The sequence below is a fragment of the Mobula hypostoma genome, chromosome 1 (genome assembly GCF_963921235.1).
Source record: "Mobula hypostoma chromosome 1, sMobHyp1.1, whole genome shotgun sequence".
In the NCBI taxonomy this organism is placed as follows: Eukaryota; Metazoa; Chordata; class Chondrichthyes; order Myliobatiformes; family Myliobatidae; genus Mobula; species Mobula hypostoma.
In genome coordinates, this window is record NC_086097.1 from 92,208,850 (window position 1) to 92,230,119 (window position 21,270).

Below are 21,270 nucleotides of genomic sequence, written 5' to 3' on the forward strand. Positions count from 1 at the left end.
AGTTAGGCAAGTGGAGAAAGACAAGGAGGGGAACAGGACAGTCCAGCTGGGAATCCCTGGTTTGCAAAGGTATTTATGTCTCAGCCCCAAAATGAGAAATATGTGCCCACAACAGAAACTGGGGAAAACCAGAATCCCCGGAACAAGGAACCATGGACTGGACTGTGAACCAGAACACGGACTTCACGGACCGGACTATGACACCCACAAATCACTGGTAATCCTCTACATAGTCACACTCCCCTAAATCACTAGTAACCTGTACACAGCTATACACTCCCAAATCACCAGTAATACTGCACACAGTCAACTCCCTCCAAATCACTAGGAATCCTTTACACAGTCACACTCCCCCAAAATCACTAGTAGTGCTGTACAGAGTCACAATCCCCCAAATCACGAATAATCCTGTACAGAGTCACACTCCACCAAATTACTAATAATCCTGTACACAGTCACACCCTCAAATCACTAGTAATCATTTACACAGTCATATCCCCCCAAATCACTAGTAATCCTGTACACAGTCACTGCCCCCCCCAAATTACCAATAATCTTGTACAGAGTCACATCCTCCCAAATCATTAGTAATCCTGTACACAGTCATATTCCCCCAACTCACTAGTAATCATGTACACAGTCACACTCCCCCCAAATCATTAATAGTCCTATACACAATCACACTCCCCCAAATCACTAGTAATCCTGTACAGAGTCTCATCCCCCCAAATCACCAGTAATTGTCTACACAGTCACATTCCCACCAAATCACTAAAAATCCTGTACACAGTCACACCCCTCCAAATTACTCGTGATCCTGTACATATTTACACCCCGCCAAATCACCAGTAATCCTGTAAACAGTAACAGTCTCGCAAATCAATAATAATCCTGTACAGAATCACACTCCCCACAAATCACTAGTAATCCTTTACACAGTCACATCTCCCCAAATCACCAGTAATCCTCTACACAGTCACATTCCCCCCAAATCACTAAAAATCCTGTACACAGGCACATCCCTCCAAATCACTCGTGATCCTGTCCACAGTCAACCACCCCCAAATCAATAGTAAGCTTGTAAACAGTCATACTCCACCCAAATCACTAGTAATCCTATGCACAGACACACCCCTAAATCACTAGTAATCCTGTACAGTCACACACCCCCAAATCACCAATACTACTGTACACAGTCACAATTCATCCTAATCACTAGGAATCCTTTACGCAGTCACATTACCCCCAAAATCTCTAGTATCCTGTGCAGAGTCATACTCCCCCAAATCACTAGTAATCCTGTACACAGTCACATCTCCCCAAATCACTAGTAATCCTGTACATATTTACACCCCGCCAAATCACCAGTAATCCTGTAAACAGTAACAGTCTCGCAAATCAATAGTAATCCTGTACAGAATCACACTCCCCACAAATCACTAGTAATCCCTTACACAGTCACATCCGCCCAAATAACAAGTAATCCTGTACACAGTCACATCATCCCAAATCACTAGTAATTCTGTACACAGTCATTTCCACCAAATCATAAGTAATCCTGTATACAGTCACATTCCACCTAATCACTAGTAATCCTATACTCAGTCACATCCCCCAAAATCACTAGTAATGCTGTACACATCACATCCCACCAAATCACTAGTAATCCTGTACATAGACACATCCCCCCCAAATCACTCATAATCCTGTCCACAGTCACACACACCCAAATCACTAGAAAGCCTGTAAACAGTCACACTCCCTCCAAATCACAAGTAATCCAGTGCACAGTCACACACCCCTAAATCACTAGCAATCCTGTAAAAAGTCACACTTCCCCCAAATCAATACTAATCCAATACACAGTCACATCCCCCCAATTCACAGTAATCTTGTACACAGTCATACACCCCCAAATCACTAGTAACCTTGTACAATCACATCCTCCCAAATCACTAGTAATCCTGTATACAGTCACATCCCCCCAAATCACTAGTAATACTGTAAACCGTCACACACCCCCAAATCACTAATACTGATGTACTCAGTCATAATTCGTCCTAATCACTAGGAATCCTTTACGCAGTCACATTACCCCCAAAATCTCTAGTATCCTGTGCAGAGTCACACTCCCCCAAATCACTAGTAATCCTGTACACAGTCACATCCCCCCAAATCACTAGTAATTCTGTACATATTTACACCCCGCCAAATCACCAGTAATCCTGTAAACAGTAACAGTCTCACAAATCAATAGTAATCCTGTACAGAATCACACTCCCCACAAATCACTAGTAATCCTTTACACAGTCACATCCGCCCAAATCACCTATAATCCTGTATACAGTCACATCCCCCCAAATCACAAGTAATCCTGTACAGAGTCACACTCCCCGAAATCACTAATAATCCTGTACACAGTCAGACACCCCAAAATCACTAGTAATCCTGTACACAGTCATATCCCGCCAAATCATGAGTAATCCTGCACACAGTCACATCACCCCAAATCACTAGTAAACCTGTACACAGTCACATCCCCCCATCACTAGTAATCCTGTACACAGTCACACTCCCCGCAAATCACTAGTAATCCTGTACACAGTCATATACCCCCAAATAGACATTAGACAATAGACAATAGGTGCAGGAGTAAACCATTCGGCCCTTCGAGCCAGCACTGCCATTCACTGTGATCATGGCTGATCATCCACAATCAGTATCCAGTTCCTGCCTTATCCCCATAACCTTTGATTCTGCTATCTTTAAGAGCTCTATCCATCTCTTTCTTGAAAGCATCCAGGGACTTGGCCTCCACTGCCTTCTAGGGCAAAGCATTCCACATATCCACCACTCTCTGTGTGAAAAAGTTTTTCCTCAACTCCGTTCTAAATGGCGTACCCCTTATTCTTAAACTGTAGCCTTTGGTTCTGGACTCACCCATCAGTGGGAACATGCTTCCAGCCTCCAGCATGTCCAATCCCTTAATAATCTTATATGTTTCAATCAGATCCCCTCTCATCCTTCTAAATTCCAGTGTATACAAGCCCAGTCGCTCCAATCTTTCAACATATGACAGATCTGCTATCCTGGGTATTAACCTTGTGAACCTACGTTGCACTCCCTCAATAGCAAGAATGTCCTTCCACAAACTTGGAGACCAAAACTACACACAATACTCCAGGTGTGGTCTCACCAGAGCCCGGTACAGCTGCAGAAGGACCTCTTTGCTCTTACACTCAATTCCCCTTGTTATGAAGGCCAGCATTCCATTAGCTTTCTTCACTGCCTGCTGTACTTGCATGCTTGCTTTCAGTGACTGATGTACAAGAACACCTAGATCTCATTGTACTTCCCCTTTTCCTAACTTGACTTCATTTAGATAATAATCTGCCTTCCTGTTCTTACCATCAAAGTGGATAACCTCACATTTATCCACATTAAACTGCATCTGCCATGCATCTGCCCACTCACCCAGCCTGTCCAAGTCACCCTGCATTCTCATAACATCCTCCACACATTTCACACTGCCACCCAGCTTTGTGTCATTGGCAAATTTGCTAATGTTACTTTTAATTCCCTCATCTAAATCATTAATATATATTGTAAACAGCTGTGGTCCCAGCACTGAACCCTGCGGTACCCCACTGGTCACCGCCTGCCATTCCGAAAGGGACCCGTTAATCGCTACTCTTTGTTTTCTGTCAGCCAGCTAATTTTCAATCCATGTCAGTACTGTGCCCCCAATACCATGTGCCCTAATTTTGCCCACTAATCTCCTATGTGGGACTTTATCAAAGGCTTTCTGAAAGTCCAGGTACACTACATCCACTGGCTCTCCCTTGTCCATTTTCATAGTTACATCCTCAAAAAATTCCAGAAGATTAGTCAAGCACGATCTCCCCTTCGTAAATCCACGCTGACTCAGACCAATCCTGTTACTGCTATCCAGATGTGTCGTAATTTCATATTTTATAATTGACTCCAGCATCTTTCCCACCACCGACGTCAGGCTAACCGGTCTATAATTCCCTGTTTTCTCTCTCCCTCCTTTCTTGAAATGTGGGACAACATTAGCTACCCTCCAATCCACAGGAACTGATCCCAAATCTATAGAACATTGGAAAATGATTACCAATGCGCCCACGATTTCTAAAGCCACCTCCTTAAATACCGTAGGATGCAGACCATCAGGACCCGGGAACTTATCAGCCTTCAGACCCAACAGTCTATCCAACACCATTTCCTGCCTAATATAAATTTTCTTCAGTTCATCCATTACCCTAGGTCCTTTGCCCGCTATTATACCTGGGAGATTGTTTGTGTCTTCCTTAGTGAAGACAGATCCAAAGTACGTGTTCAACTCGTCTGCCATTTCCTTGTTCCCCATAATAAGTTCACCTGTTTCTGTCTTCAAGGGCACAATTTTGGTCTTAACTATTTTTTTCCTTTTCACATACCTTAAGAAGCTTTTACTATCCTCCTTTATATTCTTGGCTAGTTTACCTTGGTACCTCTTTTTTTTCTCCGCGTATTGCCTTTTTAGTTATCTTCTGTTGCTCTTTAAAAGTTTCCCAATCCTCCGGCTTCCCACTCATCTTTGCTATGTTATACTTCTCTTTTATTTTTATACTGTCCATTACTTCCCTTGTCAGCCACAGCCTCCCTTCACTCCCCTTAGGATCTTTCTTCCTCTTGGGAATGAACTGATCCTGCACCATCTGCATTATTCCCAGAAAAACCTGCCATTGTTATTCCACTGTCATCTCTGCTGTGGTATTGTTCCATTGAACTTTACCCAGCTCCTCCCTCATAGCACCATAGTTCCCTTTGTTCAACTGTAATACCGACACTTCCGATTTTCCCTTCTCCCTCTCAATTTGTAGATTAAAACCTATCATATTATGGTCACTAGCTCCTAATGTCTCCTTTACCTCGAGTTCCCTGATCAAATCTGGTTCATTGCACGACACTAAATCTAGAATTGCATTCTCTCTGGTAGGCTCCAGTACAAGCTATTCTAAGAATCCATCTCGGAGGAACTCCACAAACTCCCTTTCTTGGGGTCCAGTACCAACCTGATTCTTCCAGTCTCCCTGCATGTTGAAATCCCCCATAACAAATCTCTACAAATCCTGTACACAATCACATTCCCCCCAAATCACTAGTAATTCTGTACACAGTCACATCCTCCCAAATCACTAGTAATTCTGTACACAGTCACATACCCCAAATTACTATTAATCTGGCACACATTCACACCCCGCCAAATTACTAGTAATCCTGTACACAGTCACATCACCCTATCACTAGTAATCTTGTACACAGTCACACTCTCCCCAAATCACCACTAATCCAGTACACACTCACACTTCACCCAAATCACTAGTAATCCAGTACACAGTCACATCACCCTATCACTAGTAATCTTGTACACAGTCACATCCCCCTAAATAACTAGTAATCCTGTACACAGTTACATCCCCCTAAATCATGAGTAATCCTGTACACAGTTACATCCCCCTAAATCATGAGTAATCCTGTACACAGTCACATCCCACCCAAATCACTAGTAATCCTGTACACAGTAACACTCCCGCAAATCACTAGTAATCCTACACACAGTCACATCCGCCTAAATCACTAGTAATCCTGTACACAGTCAAATTCCCCACAAATCATGAGTAATGCTGTACACAGTCACATCCCCGCCAAAACACTTGTAATCCTGTATACAGTCACACTCCCCCAAATCACTAGTAATCCGATACACTGCCACACTCCCCCAAATCACTAGTAATCCTGTACATAGTCACATCCCCCCAGATCACTAGTAATCCTGTACACAGTCACACTCCCCCCAAATCACTAGTAATCCTGTACACAATCACAGACTCCCGTGCACTAGGATTACCATTTACAAAATCACCTGCCTCTTACACGACAGCTCGCTGTAGTCTGTTGAGTTCACATTCAGTGTTAGTTTATGTGTTGAGCGGCGCTACGTGATGCAGCTTGGATTGCTTAGGATATGATCCACAGAGTTTAGACTAAGCTCTGTTAGACTAAGTGCTTATCTTGTGTGTGAGTGGAAGGGGATAGCTAAAGGAGTAGAATAGACTGCAACAAACAGGGATAAGATTATGTGCTACAATTGGGAGCTCAATGTAAATCCTTTTCTGTTGTAAATGTGTGTGGAACTTTTCTGAGAGTTTGGTCTGGATGTATGTGCAGATAACCACACCTGGAACTTTTCAGAGAGTTAGGAGTTGACATATGAGCAGGCAACCCTGCCTGGAACCTTTCCTGTGCTAGGATAAGTGTGAGGTTTGCCTTATGGAATGAGCCTTAGGAGACTGTGGACTGCGCATCTCCATTTAATTGTAAATCTAATTCCTCACTTTATGCCTCTGGTAATACACGGCGTATGCTAATGAATAGAAAATTTCCACTAATTATTGTCAGCACGTTAGCAAACTGATTGAAATCAGTTGATTCCTGTTAAACGATTAGGTTTCCAATCTTTAAGGTCATCAAATAGTTATTTGCAAGATCTGGATATGCCATAAGTAATCTAGGGGTTATTAAAGAACAACTCAGAGACTGTGAATTTAGTGAGAGGAAAGCTAATCACCTTCCCATGATATGCAGTCACATTATCATTGTCCTTTCTCTGACTGTCAGCGTCTTGAAGGGTCACATGGTTCTGAAATTCAATTGGTTCCAGTCCCAAAAACACCACAGCAAAAGGACCCATCAGAGATTGAGTATAATGTGGCAATTCACTCATTTCCTTCCTCCTCAAAGCATTTGGAGGGCCCATTCAGGAGTGGGATAAACACTTCCCGCTTCTCTGGACAGTTCCAGGATCATTGGGGACCTGAGTCACCCCAACCACAATCTATTCCAGCTGCTACCATCTGAAAAACAGTACCACAGCGTAAAAGCCAGGACCAACAGTCCTGTTTTTCCACGAGGCCATCAGACTGATTAACTCACACTGATCTGATTGTATTTCTAATTTACAATGACTCTACTAATTATTATAAATTATTATAAATTACTATGATTGCACATTTAGATGGAGATGTAACATAAAGATTTTTACTCCTCATGTATGTGAAGGATGTAAGAAATAAAGTCAATACAATTCAATTCCAAAGGAAAAGAGTTCATGTGTCATTGATTGGAGGTGGATTTTTCTCTGTGGGGTAACAGCAGTGATCTGGGTCGGTTTATCTGTACGGGGTATCGATACAGTTCTGAGATATGTCATCCTGTGTACAGCAAGTTTATTTTTACAGTGAGAGATCGGGCAGGAGGTGCAAGCAGGCACAATCGTGGCATTTTAGAGGCTTTTACGAGAAGGGAATAGAGGGGGAAAAATTCATCTGCAGATTAAAGATTAGCTTTATTTGTCACATGTAGATCGAAACAGTGTGCAATGCACCGTTTACACCAATGAGCAGCACTGCCCGTGGATGTACTGGGAGCAGCCATAAGCATTGCCATTCTTCTGTTGACAATATAACTTGCCCACAACTAACTAACCCTAATCTATATGTTGCTGGACTGTGGGAGGAAACTGGAGCACCCAGAGGAAACCCACATGGTTATGGGGAGAATGTACAGACTCCTTAAGGACAGCAGTGGGAACTGAACCCCCAATCGCTCATCGCTGGCACTATAAAGTTTCACCATTCAATTCTTCTAAATCCAGGCAGATGGATTTAGTTTTGGTTGACATCATGATTGGCCCCGACATTATGGGCTGAATGGTTTGTACCAGTGCTGTTCTATGTTCTAAATGTACTCAGTAAACATCATCAGTCACAAAAAGGACAGCAAAACACAGCAGATTTAAGAAATCTGAAATAAAAACAAAAATGTTAGGGATATTGAGACAGCATCTGTGGAGAATGAAATAGCTTCAGAACTACAAAGTTAATTCTGTTTCTCTCCCCACAGATGCTGCCTGATCTGCCTGGGAGTCCAGTATCTCTCATTATAGTTATCCACCAAGAATATCTACATAATTGGAACCCCATTGATAACCTGCAAGCATCCTGTCTGGGTAGTCTCCAGCCCCTTGGCATGAACATTGAATTCTCCAACTTCCGGTAATTCCCTCCCCCTCCCTTCCCCCATTCCATTTTCACTCTGTCCCCTCCTCTGGCTGCCTATCACCTCCCTCATGGTTCCGCCTCCTTCTACTGTCCACTGTGCTTTCCCCTATTCCTTCTTCACCTCTCCTGCCTACCACCTCCCTGTTTCCCCTCCCCCACCCCTTGACCCTTCCCCTTACTGGTTTTTCACCTGGACCCTACCAGCCTTCTCCTTCCCACCCTCCCCCCACCTTCTTTATAGGGCCTCTGCCCCTTCCCTCTACAGTCCTGACGAAGGGTTCCGGCCCGAAACATTGACTGATCGTTTCCACAGATGCTGCCCGACCTGCTGAATTCCTCTAGCATTTTGTGCATGCTGCTCACTCCCTTAATCACCTTGTTACAACACTCCAAGTCTTCTTCAATAGCATCTCCCAAACTCCCACGTCTACCACTAGAAACAGAACAACAAGATGTGCAGGAAATAACAATCTTTGCAGTGCCAGAGACCTGAGTTCAACCCTGAGTGACCTCAGATGCTGAGATAGTGGCAAGGAAGAAGCACCAGTGGGTCTTCGGGCAAAGTGGTGTTAGTGTATGAAATAACTGGACATTGATGAATGAAGATCAGACATTCTGTTCTTTATAATATATATGCCAATGACCTGATTATAATGATACTTCCTGATAAACTTCTCCAGCTGTAAAGAAGTGTATCTGCAGCCTGCTCTCCTGCACTCATGTGCTTTACGCATTTCACTGCACTAAGGAACATTGTACTGTTATTCTCAGACAGCAGATACGATCTCAGCTTTCCTTCCCAACACCCCAACTCTTAGAGCACGCGCTTGATTTTCAAGTATTTATCCAATGCCTTTTTGGAAGTTACTATTGACCACATGCTATACAAATGGAAATCTTTCTCAAGCACTTCACAGGCAGTGCTACTTTAAAAGTTCAATTTGCCGCTGACTTGGGAAATCAGCCAGCATAATCAAAGACCCCCCTCCGACCCTGGTCATTCTCTTATCACACCCCTCCCATCAGGCAGAAGATACAAAAATTTGAGAACACACAGCACCAGGTCCAAGGACAGCTTCTAGCTCAGTGTTAGAAGACTAGTTAGTGGACTTTTATACGAGGGGTGACTGATAAGTCCGTGGCCTAAGGTAGAAGGAGTCAATTTTAGAAAACCTAGCACAATTATTTTTTGCTACATTTACACAATTAGTCCAGCGGTTGTGGAACATACAGATCCCTTCTTTGTAGAAGTTGGTGTCTTGGACCTTCAGAAAGTGGTCTGCAGCAGGGGTGATTGATAGGTTCGTGGCCTAATGTAGAAGGAGATGAATTATTAACTTGAAACTTTCTACATTTTCACCCAAAGAGTTGAACTGCACGTGCATGTAACAAGAGCTATATAACCCATCTCCTTCTACCTTAGGCCACGAACTTATCAGTCACCCCTGCTGTGGACCACTTCTACAAAGAAGGGATCCGTATGCTCCACGATCGCTGGACTAAGTGTGTACATGTAGGAGGGGACTATGTTGAAAAATAAATATGCTAGGTTTTCTAAAATTGACTCCTTCTACTTATCAATCACCCCTTGTACAATAAAATTGAACGCTTGATCTCTCAGTCCACCTTGCAATTTACCTGTCTTTCTCTCCTGCACCTTCTCTGTAACTGTAACACATTACTCTGCATTCTGCTTTTGTTTTTCCTTTTGTAACACCTGGATATACTTATGTATGGGATGATCTGTCAGGGTTGCATCCAAATGAAAGCTTTTCATTGTATACAAGTACATATGGCAATAAACAAACTAATTCCCAATTACTGTTACGTCAGTAACCAAAGTGCACATCACAAGATCCCATAAAGAGCACTGGAGTGAAGCAGTTATATTTCGCAGAGTTAATTGAGTTGATTTGGCGCAGACTCTGGGAGAAATAGTCTTCTTCAAAGAGTGTCACAGGAGCATTTACATTCAGTTGAACCGTAGGTCTGGCCTTGATTTACCTTCCCGTTTCAAATCTGGAAGCTTTGAATATGCAATAAAGAAAAAGTTCAATTTTTGTTCATTTTTTTGCGCAGAGAGAGAGGGGCTTGGGGGCTGATGTTCTTGTGCTTTGTGTGGCAGGAGAAGGGTTTGGCGGGGATGATAGTGTTGCTGTTCGTTTTGTGTGTGGGTGGGTGTGGGAGTGTGGCATTGCTGTTTCCCTTGGACTGACTTCCATGTTTGTCTTTGTTCCGTAGTTATCTGGAGAAGATGAATCTCAGAGCTGTACACTGCTAACATACTTTGATAGTAAATGAACCTTTGAACATTTCAGTTCAGGAACTGGTTCACCAAATGAACGACCCACCTTCTAACTTAGTGACATATGTTTCTCCATTGAACAAAGGAGGGCAGGTATAGGATCTCAGTTTGAGATGCACTTCAAGACAAAGTAACTTCTGGATGTGAAACTTTGAGTGATGATAAGGCAGCAGATCTGGAGCAAGATGATGTGATAAAGAGTTAGATTTCAGTAGAAGCCAGTGGCAGTTCCAAGTAAACAACATGATCTCTGTCACGTAAGATCGAACACAGAGATGACTGCAAAGAGTTGAAAGACATTGTAAACAACTAAGAAGAGAAAATGATTTGTAAATTACATAAAGAAAGTCCACTGACTTGCCAATAGTCACAAGATGCTAACTGCCTCGGCTCAATTAAAACACACAGACTTCTGAAGTAAAATTGAAAAGATGATGAAATTAATCATCAGACTTCAGACTTCGTGTTTGCTTTTGGAAGCTTTACCACCACTGGGACCTCATATTAAAACTCAGGTAGACAATTACATTCATATAAGACCATAAGCTATAGGAGCGGAATTAGGCCATTGCCCTGACCAGTCAAGAATCTATCAACCTCTGCCTTAAATATACATAAAAACCTGGCCTCCACAGCTGCCTGTGGCAAAGAATTCCACAGATTCACCAGTTTCTGGCTAAAGAAATTCAGGCTCATCTTCATTCTAAAATGATGCCCCTCTAGTCTGAGGCTTAATCTCAGGTTTTCAGTGGTGTATCTAAGGTATGGCAGGTATGGCACCTGCCCTGGGCGCCACTTGAAGGGGGGGGGGCACCACTGAGCAGTTTCTTTTACAGTCAGACAAGCCATCCTCAGATAATGAAAAAAGAATTTTCTTCAGATGTATAATCTGTCTTTGATTATCACAGGTGAGAAGCACTAGGATGGCCTTATTTCAGAGCATTGTGTAAGAAAACCATGAAATGTTTCTTCACGAAGAAAGAAAGTGGAGCTGAAAGACGGAAGAGATGAAAGTTGGAGGTGGAGGAAGCCAAGAAGTTGAGCAAGTTCCTCATGCCCTTCTTTGAAAAGCCCGGAACAAGTAGTTCGACACATTCCATAGAGTTGCCTGCAGCTGCTACAAGTTTGTTAAAATCCAAAGGTGGATCAAGTACAAATGCGTCACAAGCCGAGGAGGAAGTCAAGTCAGATAAATCCGAGTATGACTAGATTAAGAGTGAGGATGCCACGGAGAACATGGACATGACAGGAGGGGATGACGGTGGTGGTGGTGATGTTGAGTTTATTGACAAGATTTTGCCTGACAAAATTGAACCTGATGACACTGAACCTAGTGAACTGGATGGTATCAAAGAGCCTCGAACTGTCATACCAGGAGCGTCTGAACAGCATGACACTGGACTTCTGAAGTTCGACAAGGACACTGGAAAAGCAATTCTGCCTGACGTGTTGAGAACAGAAATAATAAAGCTGGGTTTGAAGTATTTCCAGAACAGTGAGGGGCCTTTCCTACCAACAAGTAACCGCTCAATGAACAAAACTTGGTTCAAGAGGAAATTGGGAAATGGTCGTGGTGAGGAAGTGACTCGCTCATGGCTGGTCTATTCCCCTTCTAAAAAGTCTGCATTTTGTATCTGTTGTCTTCTCTATCCCTGGTCAGACCATCAATCCTCATTGCAGCAGGAAAGTGGATTCAACCAGTGGAAAGCACCTGAAAGGATTAGTGTTCATGAAAATGCCAAGAATCATCAGGAATGCTTCACACAGTGGAAAGAAATGGAAAGAAATTTAGCTGGAAACGGACGAGTTATTGACATGGTATTTCAGTCACAGGTTGAGAAGGAAAAGCAGAAGTGGTGTGATATCTTGACGAGAATCCTTCACTGCATAAAATTCCTTGTGACTCAGAACCTTGCTTTGCAAGGACACAGGGAGTCACTTCAGCTAGATGATGACTCCAATGTGGGAAATTTCCTTGGCTTACTGAAACTACTGGCCACCTTTGACCCTGTCATAAAAGAACACCTCACTCATTTGGAAAGTCATTCTGGATCCACGTCTTATCTTTCACCGGGTGTTCAGAACGAATTCATTCACATGATGGCATCCACTGTTCGCCAGAGTTTACTGAGAAGCACTCATAAAGCCAAGTACTATGGTCTCATGTTCGACTCGACTCCTGATCAGGCGCACCGTGAGCAGATGTCAGAATCAGCGAGGTATGTGGAAGTTGATTTTGAGAGGAAAACAGTCCGTGTTAGAGAGTCCTTCCTTGGTTTTATCCAGATAAGCCAGAAGGATGCTGACAGCTTGGTTGAAGACATCTTGAAACAGCTAGAGAAGGACGAAATGGAGCTACAAGATTGTCGGTCACAGTGCTATGACAATGCTGCTGTGATGGCTGGACACAGAAGAGGTGTTCATCAAAGAATAAGTGAGAAAAATAACCTGGCAGTGTTTGTGAATTACGACAATCTCTCAATCAACTTGGTGGGTGTACAAGCAGCCAAGCAGGATACAATGATGGTCACTGTTTTTGGAACTATCAAAGCTCTCTATGTGTTTTTCTCTCATTCAACACAGCGCTGGGAAAAACTCTAAAACGCCATGCCTTATGTTGTTAAGTTGGAATCCGAAACCAGGTGGAGTACAAGGACAGAAGCAGTGAAGCCCATCAACAAGTACCTTGAGGAGATAGTTCAAGTTCTCCAGGACACGATAGACAATGAAAACGAGACCAGTGAAACAAGAAGTGACGCAAGGCAGCTGTACAACCGCATGTTGAGTTACAATTTTCTGATTTTGTTCGGATTTTGGAACAAAGTACTCATTCACATTGACCGTATTCAAAAGAGGCTGCAGGATCCTAGCATGAACTTCCATGATGCTGCCCTGGATTTGAAAGCCCTCCAAGATGATTTTTATGATGAAAGAGAAGTGTTGGTCAGTGAGTCACTCGAAGAAGGAGTCGGTCTCTGTCAAGAATGGAATATTGAAGTTGAAAGACGTCAGAGACAAAAGAAACGAATGGCTGATGAGAACTAGAGAGACACTGGGTTAACAGCTAAGGAGAAAATGAAAAGAGTCATGAAGGGAACACTGCCATCTTCACAGAGAAAAGGACAAAAGGTTCACTCGCTTGCACGACAATGACACCAAGTTTGGGTTCCTTCTCGATGTCGAGGGACTGTGTTACGGCACCAACAGTAACGACCTAAAGAAGAAGTGTGAAAATTTGGGTGAATTGTATAGCTCTGATGTTGATGGATAGCAGCCATATGAAGAAATTTTGGATTGCAGAATGTTGCTATCAAGGCAGGTCAACATGAAAATATCAAGACCTGAAGAGCTTCTTGAATTTATTGTTCAGTATGGAGATGAGAGCGTCTTCCCCAATCTTCGAATTGTTATTCAGATAATGCTAACCATCGCAGTTTCCATCGCCAGCTGTGAGAGATCATTCAGCAAGTTAAACCTAATACTTTCGTATTTGAGAGCCTCCATGGGTCAAGGCAAACTCTGTGATCTTGCTCTGCTGAGTGTAGAAATAGAAGAAACTGAAAAAAACGGACTTTGATCACATCATAGACCAATTTGCATCAGTGAAAGCAAGGAAGGTGTGGTTATAATTTTCATGTGGTGTCATAATTTGTTAATTAAAAGATTAACGAGCTTGACTTGTACTTCTGAGCTGATATTATGGTAAAATTATCTAAAAGATGGGTGTCAGATGTTTGGACAGGGGCGCAATTTCAGTGCTTGCCATAGGCGCTATTTTCCGTAGATACGCCCCTGCTGGTCTTAGACTCTCCTATCATGGGAAACATCCTCTTCACAGCCATTCTATCAAGGCCTTTCACCATTCGACAAGTTTCAAAGAGGTCACCCCTTATTCTTATTCATGTGAATACAGGCCCAGAGTCATCAAACGCTCTTCATATGACAAGATATTCAATCCTGGATTCATTTTCGTGAACCTCCTTTGAACCCTCTCCATGTTCAGAATGTCCTTTCTAAGATAAGGGCCCAAACTGCTCACATACTTCAAGTGAGGCCTCACCTGTGCTTTATTGAGTCTCAACATTATATCCTTGCTTTTATATTCTAGTCCTCTTGAAATAAGAGCTAACATCACATTTGCCTTCCTCACCACAGACTCAACCTGCAAATTAACCTTTAAGGAATCCTGCACAAGGACTCCCAAGTCCCTTTGCAGCTCAGATTTTTGTATTTTCTCTCCATTTAGAAAATAGTCAACATTTTCATTTTTTCTACCAAAGAGCATGATCTTACACTTCCTGATACTGTATTTCATCTACCATTTCCTTGCCAATTCTCCTCATCTGTCTAAATCCTTCTGTACCCTCTCTACTTCCTCAAAACTACCTGCCCCTCCAACCATCTTCATACCATCTGTAAATTTTGCATCAAAGCCATCAATTCTATCATCCAAATTAATATACAACGTAAAAAGAATCTGACCCTTGTGGAACACCACTAGTCATCAGCAACCAACTAGAAAAGGCTCCCCTTTATTTCCACTCTTTGCCTCCTGCCAATCAGCCACTGCTCTATCCATGCTAGAATCTTTCCTGTAATACCATGGACTTGTAACTTGTTAAGCAGCCTCATGTGTGGCACCTTGTCAAAGGCCTTCTGAAAATCCAAGTACACAACATCAACCAACTCTCCTTTGTCTATTCTGCTTGTTACTTTTTCAAAGACTTCCAGCAGAATTGTCAGGCTAGATTGAGGAAACCATACCAAACTGATTACGGCCTATTTTATCATGTGCCTCCAAGTACCCTGAGACCTCATCCTTAATAATAGACTCCAAAATCTTCCTAACCACTGACGTCAAACTAAATGACCTAGAGGTTTCTCCCTCTCTCCTTTCTCGAAGAGTGGAGTAACATTTGCAAATTTTCAGTCTTCCGGAACCATTCCAGAATCCAGTGATTCCTGAAAGATCATTACTAATGCCTCCACAATCTCTTCAGCCACCTCTTTCAGAACCCCGTGGGTGTACACCATCTGGACCGGGTGACTTATCTACCTTCAGACCTTTCATTTTCCCAAGAACCTTCTCCCTAGAAATGGTAACTTTATGCACTTCATGACCCCTGACACCTGGGACATCCACCATACTGCTAGTGTCTTCCACAGTGAAGACTGATGCAAAATATTTATTCAGTTCATCCCCTATTACTATCTCTCCAACATCATTTTCCAATGGTCCGATATCCACTCTCACCTCTCTTTTACACTTTATCTATCTGAAGAAACTTTTGATATTCTCTTTAATATTACTCATTAGCTTACTTTCATATTCTATCTTTACCTTCTTAATGACTTTTTTTAGTTGGTTTCTATTGGTTTTTAAAAGCTTCCCATCCTCTAACTTCCCACTAATTTTTGCTCTATTAAATGCCCTCTCTTTGATTTTTAGCTTGGCTTTGACTATTCCTGTTAGCTACAGTAGTGTCATCTTTTCTTTAGAATACTTCTTACTCTTTGGGATGTATCTATCCTGTGCCTTCCAAATTGCTTCCAGAAATTCCAGCCATTGCTGCTCTAATGTCATCCTGCCAGTGTTCTTTTCCAATCAATTCTGGCCATCTCCTCTCTCATGTGTTGTAATTCCGTTTACTCCACTAGAATACTGATGCATCTGACTTTAGCTTTTCCTTCTCAAATTTCTGGGTGAACTTGATCATATTATGATGAATTTCCCCTAAGGGTTCTTTTACCTTAAGCTCTCTAATCAATTCCGGTTCATCACACAGCACTATCCAGAATAGCTGATCCCCAACTGGGCTCAGCCATGAGCTGCTCTAAAATGCCATCTTGTAGGCTGTCTATATATTCACCCTCCTGGAATATAACTCCCAAGTAACCATTTTTCAGTACAGTATTTGAGCATCCGAATTAGGCCCAGTTTTTAAACTCACTTCCAGGTATCCGGTAATATATGTGGATCCTTAGATTAGATTTCAGTCTAATATCCATCCACACCAGCATCTAAAATACATAAATTATTCAAATCACTCAACTATAAACAAGGGTGATATATGTGTGGAAGTTGCAAATTCTCCGTATAATCATGTAGCTTTTCTGAGGGTAATCCAGTTTCCTCCATATCCCAAAGACATGCTGGTCAGTTGATTAACTGACCACTGTAAATAACCTCTTGTGTAGGTGAGCAGCAGGAGAATTGGTGGGAGTGGGGATATGAGAGAGAATAGGATGTGGGGAAATAAATTGGAGAATAGGACCGCTGGTAATGGCCTGAGAGCCAATGTATGATGTGAATGATCTTCTTCAATGATCGGAATAGTCTTCTTCAAAGTTATAGGACAAGATGAGAAATCATAGTACATGAGCTTGCTGCAAATTTTCCCAGGAATTCAGCTTTTTAGTCACGTTTGGATCAAGACTGTGGTCCTGATGAAATCCAAATTGGTCATTGGTAAGTGGTTATGGTAACACACAATAGCACTGCTGAAGACACCTTCCATCAACATCCTAATGATTGTATTAGATTCGTTAGTTTTGGGGCCAATACATAATTGGGAAACTTTCCAAATTGTCAAGCTTGTTGTAATATACTGAAGGTATAGATAGTTCTGGAGCACAAAACTGATCCCATGTTCTTTGCTGTGCCCAAAGTTCAGCAGTTTCTTGAAATCGTGTGGAATTGGGGTTACTATCTTTGTCTGGATCTTTTCCAGCTGCTTCATCATGTGGTGTATTGCTTTGGAGGCCATTATATTTAATAATTATATGACAAAACTGTATGAATGACCCATCCCTGGGAGACCCAGTTCAGGAACTACACTTTTATGGGTTCATCAATGCCACTGGTAATCGATATTGCTGGTGGACATTGGAATCTCCCACATGGAGAATGTGCCTTTGCTGTCATCACTGCTTCTTCCAAATGGCATTCATGCATGCATTCATCAGAGGAGGGAGGATGGAGGATGCCTTGTTTGCCTAAGTGACTTCATGTCATAAGGTAACCAAAAGTCTGGGTTAAAGCTTATGATTATCAGTTGCTTTCTGCTCCCATTTGCACACCTTCTGCCTCTACGTAGTGGAGCCATTCAGTCAATGGCACAGAATTTATCCAGAGACTGATGTGGAATATTGGTGGAGAGGCTTCACTCCTGGAATATGACCATATAAGGCTATTTTTTAACTATGGAGCATCTTCCTAATATAAACTATAGCCCACAAATATGTATGAGAATGGTTTTACAAGGCTCACTGCAAGACAGGACTTTTCTCATGTTTTGTGTCCAGGGTTCCAGGGCCTAGTTAGATGACAAGTTGTTCAGATGGTTTGATTCTGATACTGGAGACACAAGAGTTCAAGTTCAATTATCATTCAACCATACATGAATATAGCCAAACAAAACAGTGTTCATACTTGGCCAAGGTGATAAACACATTACCAGCAGCACACAGCACCTAGCACATACGATTGCAATTTCAGAAAAGCATACAGTCGCAAAGAAATAAAAGATTGCTCAAGTCCGAGTGGCATGACTGTAGATTGTCCTGGTCCAGCTTGTTCTTCCATTGAGCAAACACCAGAGGGCAGCATCAATAGGAGGGGCCAGCCCCAACTTAGCATGGATTCTGTGTGCCCAGCAGAAGCCCCTGCTCTCTCCCTTGGGCTAAACCTCTCTCTTCCCAGACTGAAATTGAATCAATGAAGGACACTCAACAGTTGTGGTACGGTTTAAATGCTACCACCTCTTTTTCCTCCAAACATACCTTTGCTCATTGCAGCCAAAAAGTTCTATTTTAACTTTATCTGTCCACAGGACTTGTTTCCAAAATGCATCAGGCTTGTTTAGATGTTCCTTTGAACCTTTTGAATAGAACTTTTTGGCCGCAATGAGCAAAGGTATGTTTGGAGATAAAAGGGTGCAGAATTTCATGAAAAGAACCCCTCTCCAACTGTTAAGCATGGGGGTGGATCGATCATGCTCTGGGCTTGTGTTGTAGCCAGTGGCAGTGGGAACATTTCACTGGTAGAGGGAAGGATGAGTTCAATTAAATACCAGCAAATTCTGGAAGCAAACATCACACCGTCTGTAAAAAAGCCAAAGATGAAAAGAGGATGGCTTCTACAATGGGATAATGAACCTAAACACACCTCAAAATCCGCAATGGACTACCTTAAGAGGCGCAAGCTAAAGGTTTTAAAATGGCCCTCACAGTCCCCCGACCTAAACATAGAAACATAGAAACATAGAAATAGGTGCAGGAGTAAGCCTTTTGGCCCTTCGAGCCTGCACCACCATTCATTACGATCATGGCTGATCATCCAACTCAGAACCCTATACCTGTCTTCTCTCCATACCCCCGATCCCTTTAGCCACAAGGGCCTTATCTAACTCTCTCTTAAATATAGCCAATGAACTGGTCTCAACTGTGTCCTGTGGCAAAGAATTCCACAGATTCACCACTTTCTGTGTGAAGAAGTTTTTCCTCATCTCAGTCCTAAAAGGCTTCCCCTTTATCCTCAAACTGTAACCCCTCATTCTGGACTTCCCCAACATCGGGAACAATCTTCCTGCATCTAGCCTGTCCAATCCCTTTAGAATTTTATACGTTTCAATCAGATCCCCCCTCAATCTTTGAAATTCCAGAGAGTATAAGTCTAGTCGATTCAATCTTTCATCATATGAAAGTCCTGCCATCCCAAGAATCAATCTGGTGAACCTTCTTTGTACTCCCTCTATGGCAAAGATGTCTTTCCTCAGATTAGGGGACCAAAACTGCACACAATACTCTAGGTGTGGTCTCACCAAGGCCTTGTACAACTGCAGTAGAACCTCCCTGCTCCTGTACTCGAATCCTCTTGCTATGAATGCCAGCATACCATTCGCCTTTTTCACTGCCTGCTGTACCTGCATGCCCACTTTCAATGACTGGTGTACAATGACACCCAGGTCTCGTTGCACCTCCCCTTTTCCTAATCGGCCACCATTCAGATAATAATCTGTTTTCCTGTTCTTGCCACCAAAGTGGATAACCTCACATTTATCCACATTAAATTGCATCTGCCATGAATTTGCCCACTCACCTAACTTATCCAAGTCACCCTGCATCCTCTTAGCATCCGCCTCACAGCTAACACTGCCGCCCAGCTTTGTGTCATCTGCAAACTTGGAGATGCTGCATTTAATTCCCTCGTCTAAGTCATTAATATATATTGTAAACAACTGGGGTCCCAGCACTGAGCCTTGCGGTACCCCACTAGTCACTGCCTGCCATTCTGAAAAGGTCCCGTTTATTCACACTCTTTGCTTCCTGTCTGCCAACCAATTCTCTATCCACCCCAATACCATGTTCTTTAAGTTTGCATACTAATCTCCTGTGTGGGACCTTGTCAAAAGCCTTTTGAAAATCCAAATATACCACATTCACTGGTTCTCCCCTATCCACTCTACTAGTTACATCCTCCAAAAATTCTATGAGATTCGTTAGACATGATTTTCCTTTTACAAATCCATGTTGACTTTGTCCAATGATTTCACCGCTTTCCAAATGTGCTGTTATCACATCTTTGATAACTGACTCTAGCAGTTTCCCCACCACATCGAGAATCTGTGGATAGACCCCAAAAGAGCAGTACATGCAAGACGGCCCAAGAATCTCACAGAACTAGAAGACTTTTGCAAGGAAGAATGGGCAAAAATCCCGCAAACAAGAATTAAAAGACTCTTAACTGGCTACAAAAAGCATTTACAAGCTGTGATACTTGCCAAAGGGGGTATTACTAAGTACTGACCATGCAGGGTGCCCAAACTTTTGCTTCAGCCCCTTTTCCTTTTTTGTTATTTTGAAACTGTAAAGGATGGAGATAAAAAAGTTTTCTTGCTTAAAATATTAAAAAAATGTGTCATCTTTAACTTCATGCCTTTTGGAAATCAGTTCATCTTTTCCTCGCTTAGCTATTCACAGTAACAGAGGTTTTGACCAGGAGTGCCCAAACTTTTGCATGCCACTGTAATTGCACAGTTTGTTGACTTTTGCACACTGGTTGAAAACCCAGTTAGAATTGTCTTTCATTGATAATATTATGGTTATTATTCTATTATAGATTTATTGTGCGCCTATACGAAAATGAATCTCAAGATTTTATATGGTGACATATATGTACCTTGATAACAAATTTACTTTGAATTTTGGGCAACCGTAACAGGCTGCTGCATCCGAGGTGACCCCGTGACCGAGGCCTAGTCCTCGCCACAACCCAGGCAATGCAGCTCCCCCGCCATTGGTGCTTCCAATGAACCAGTAAACTTGACTTGCTGGATTCTATATTACCAATGTTCAACGATCCAAGTAAAAACATCCAAGGCAATCACTCGTTCTGTTTGTTGGATCGGATCCAACCAACTGCAGATGCTGTAATCTGGAGCCACAAATAATCTGTACGGGGAGAAGGAATTGTCAGTGTTTCAACTCAAAATATAAACAGTTCCTCTACCTCCTCTGAATGCTGCTAGACCTGTAGAGTTCCTCTAGTAGAATGAGCAACTTATCTTGTTTGACAATATAGATTAACAATTAACTGGACATCCGTAAGGCCAGGTCAAGTAAGAGAAAATAATACTTTTCTCAGACGATATTATGCTTGAATTTGGAGAAAATTAGAAGCAATCTTTATGATTCCTCACTTAAATTTGAACAGACCTGGAGATCTTTTATTCAATATTTTCATTTAATGTAATTTTTTTTTCTTTTCTTTTTTGCTCCATATTTATATACCCTTCTTGTTTTTTTTACTGTTTTTAATGGAGGTCAGGTTTGAGGATG

At 42.3% G+C, this 21,270-nt stretch overlaps 1 protein-coding gene across 3 annotated transcripts in view; it reads right to left on the minus strand.

Annotated features, from left to right (window-relative positions):
* ltk (leukocyte receptor tyrosine kinase) overlaps positions 1–21,270 on the minus strand; it is a 252,845-nt gene that overhangs the window by 124,544 nt on the left and 107,031 nt on the right. The window contains exon 2 of one of the 3 annotated variants that reach the window (XM_063052662.1): positions 20,779–20,883. The exons of the other annotated variants lie outside the window; for them this stretch is intronic. Coding sequence (XP_062908732.1) covers positions 20,779–20,806 — 28 coding nt within the window. The 5' untranslated portion in view covers positions 20,807–20,883. The remainder of the gene's footprint in view (positions 1–20,778; positions 20,884–21,270) is intronic. 3 annotated transcript variants of the gene reach the window in all.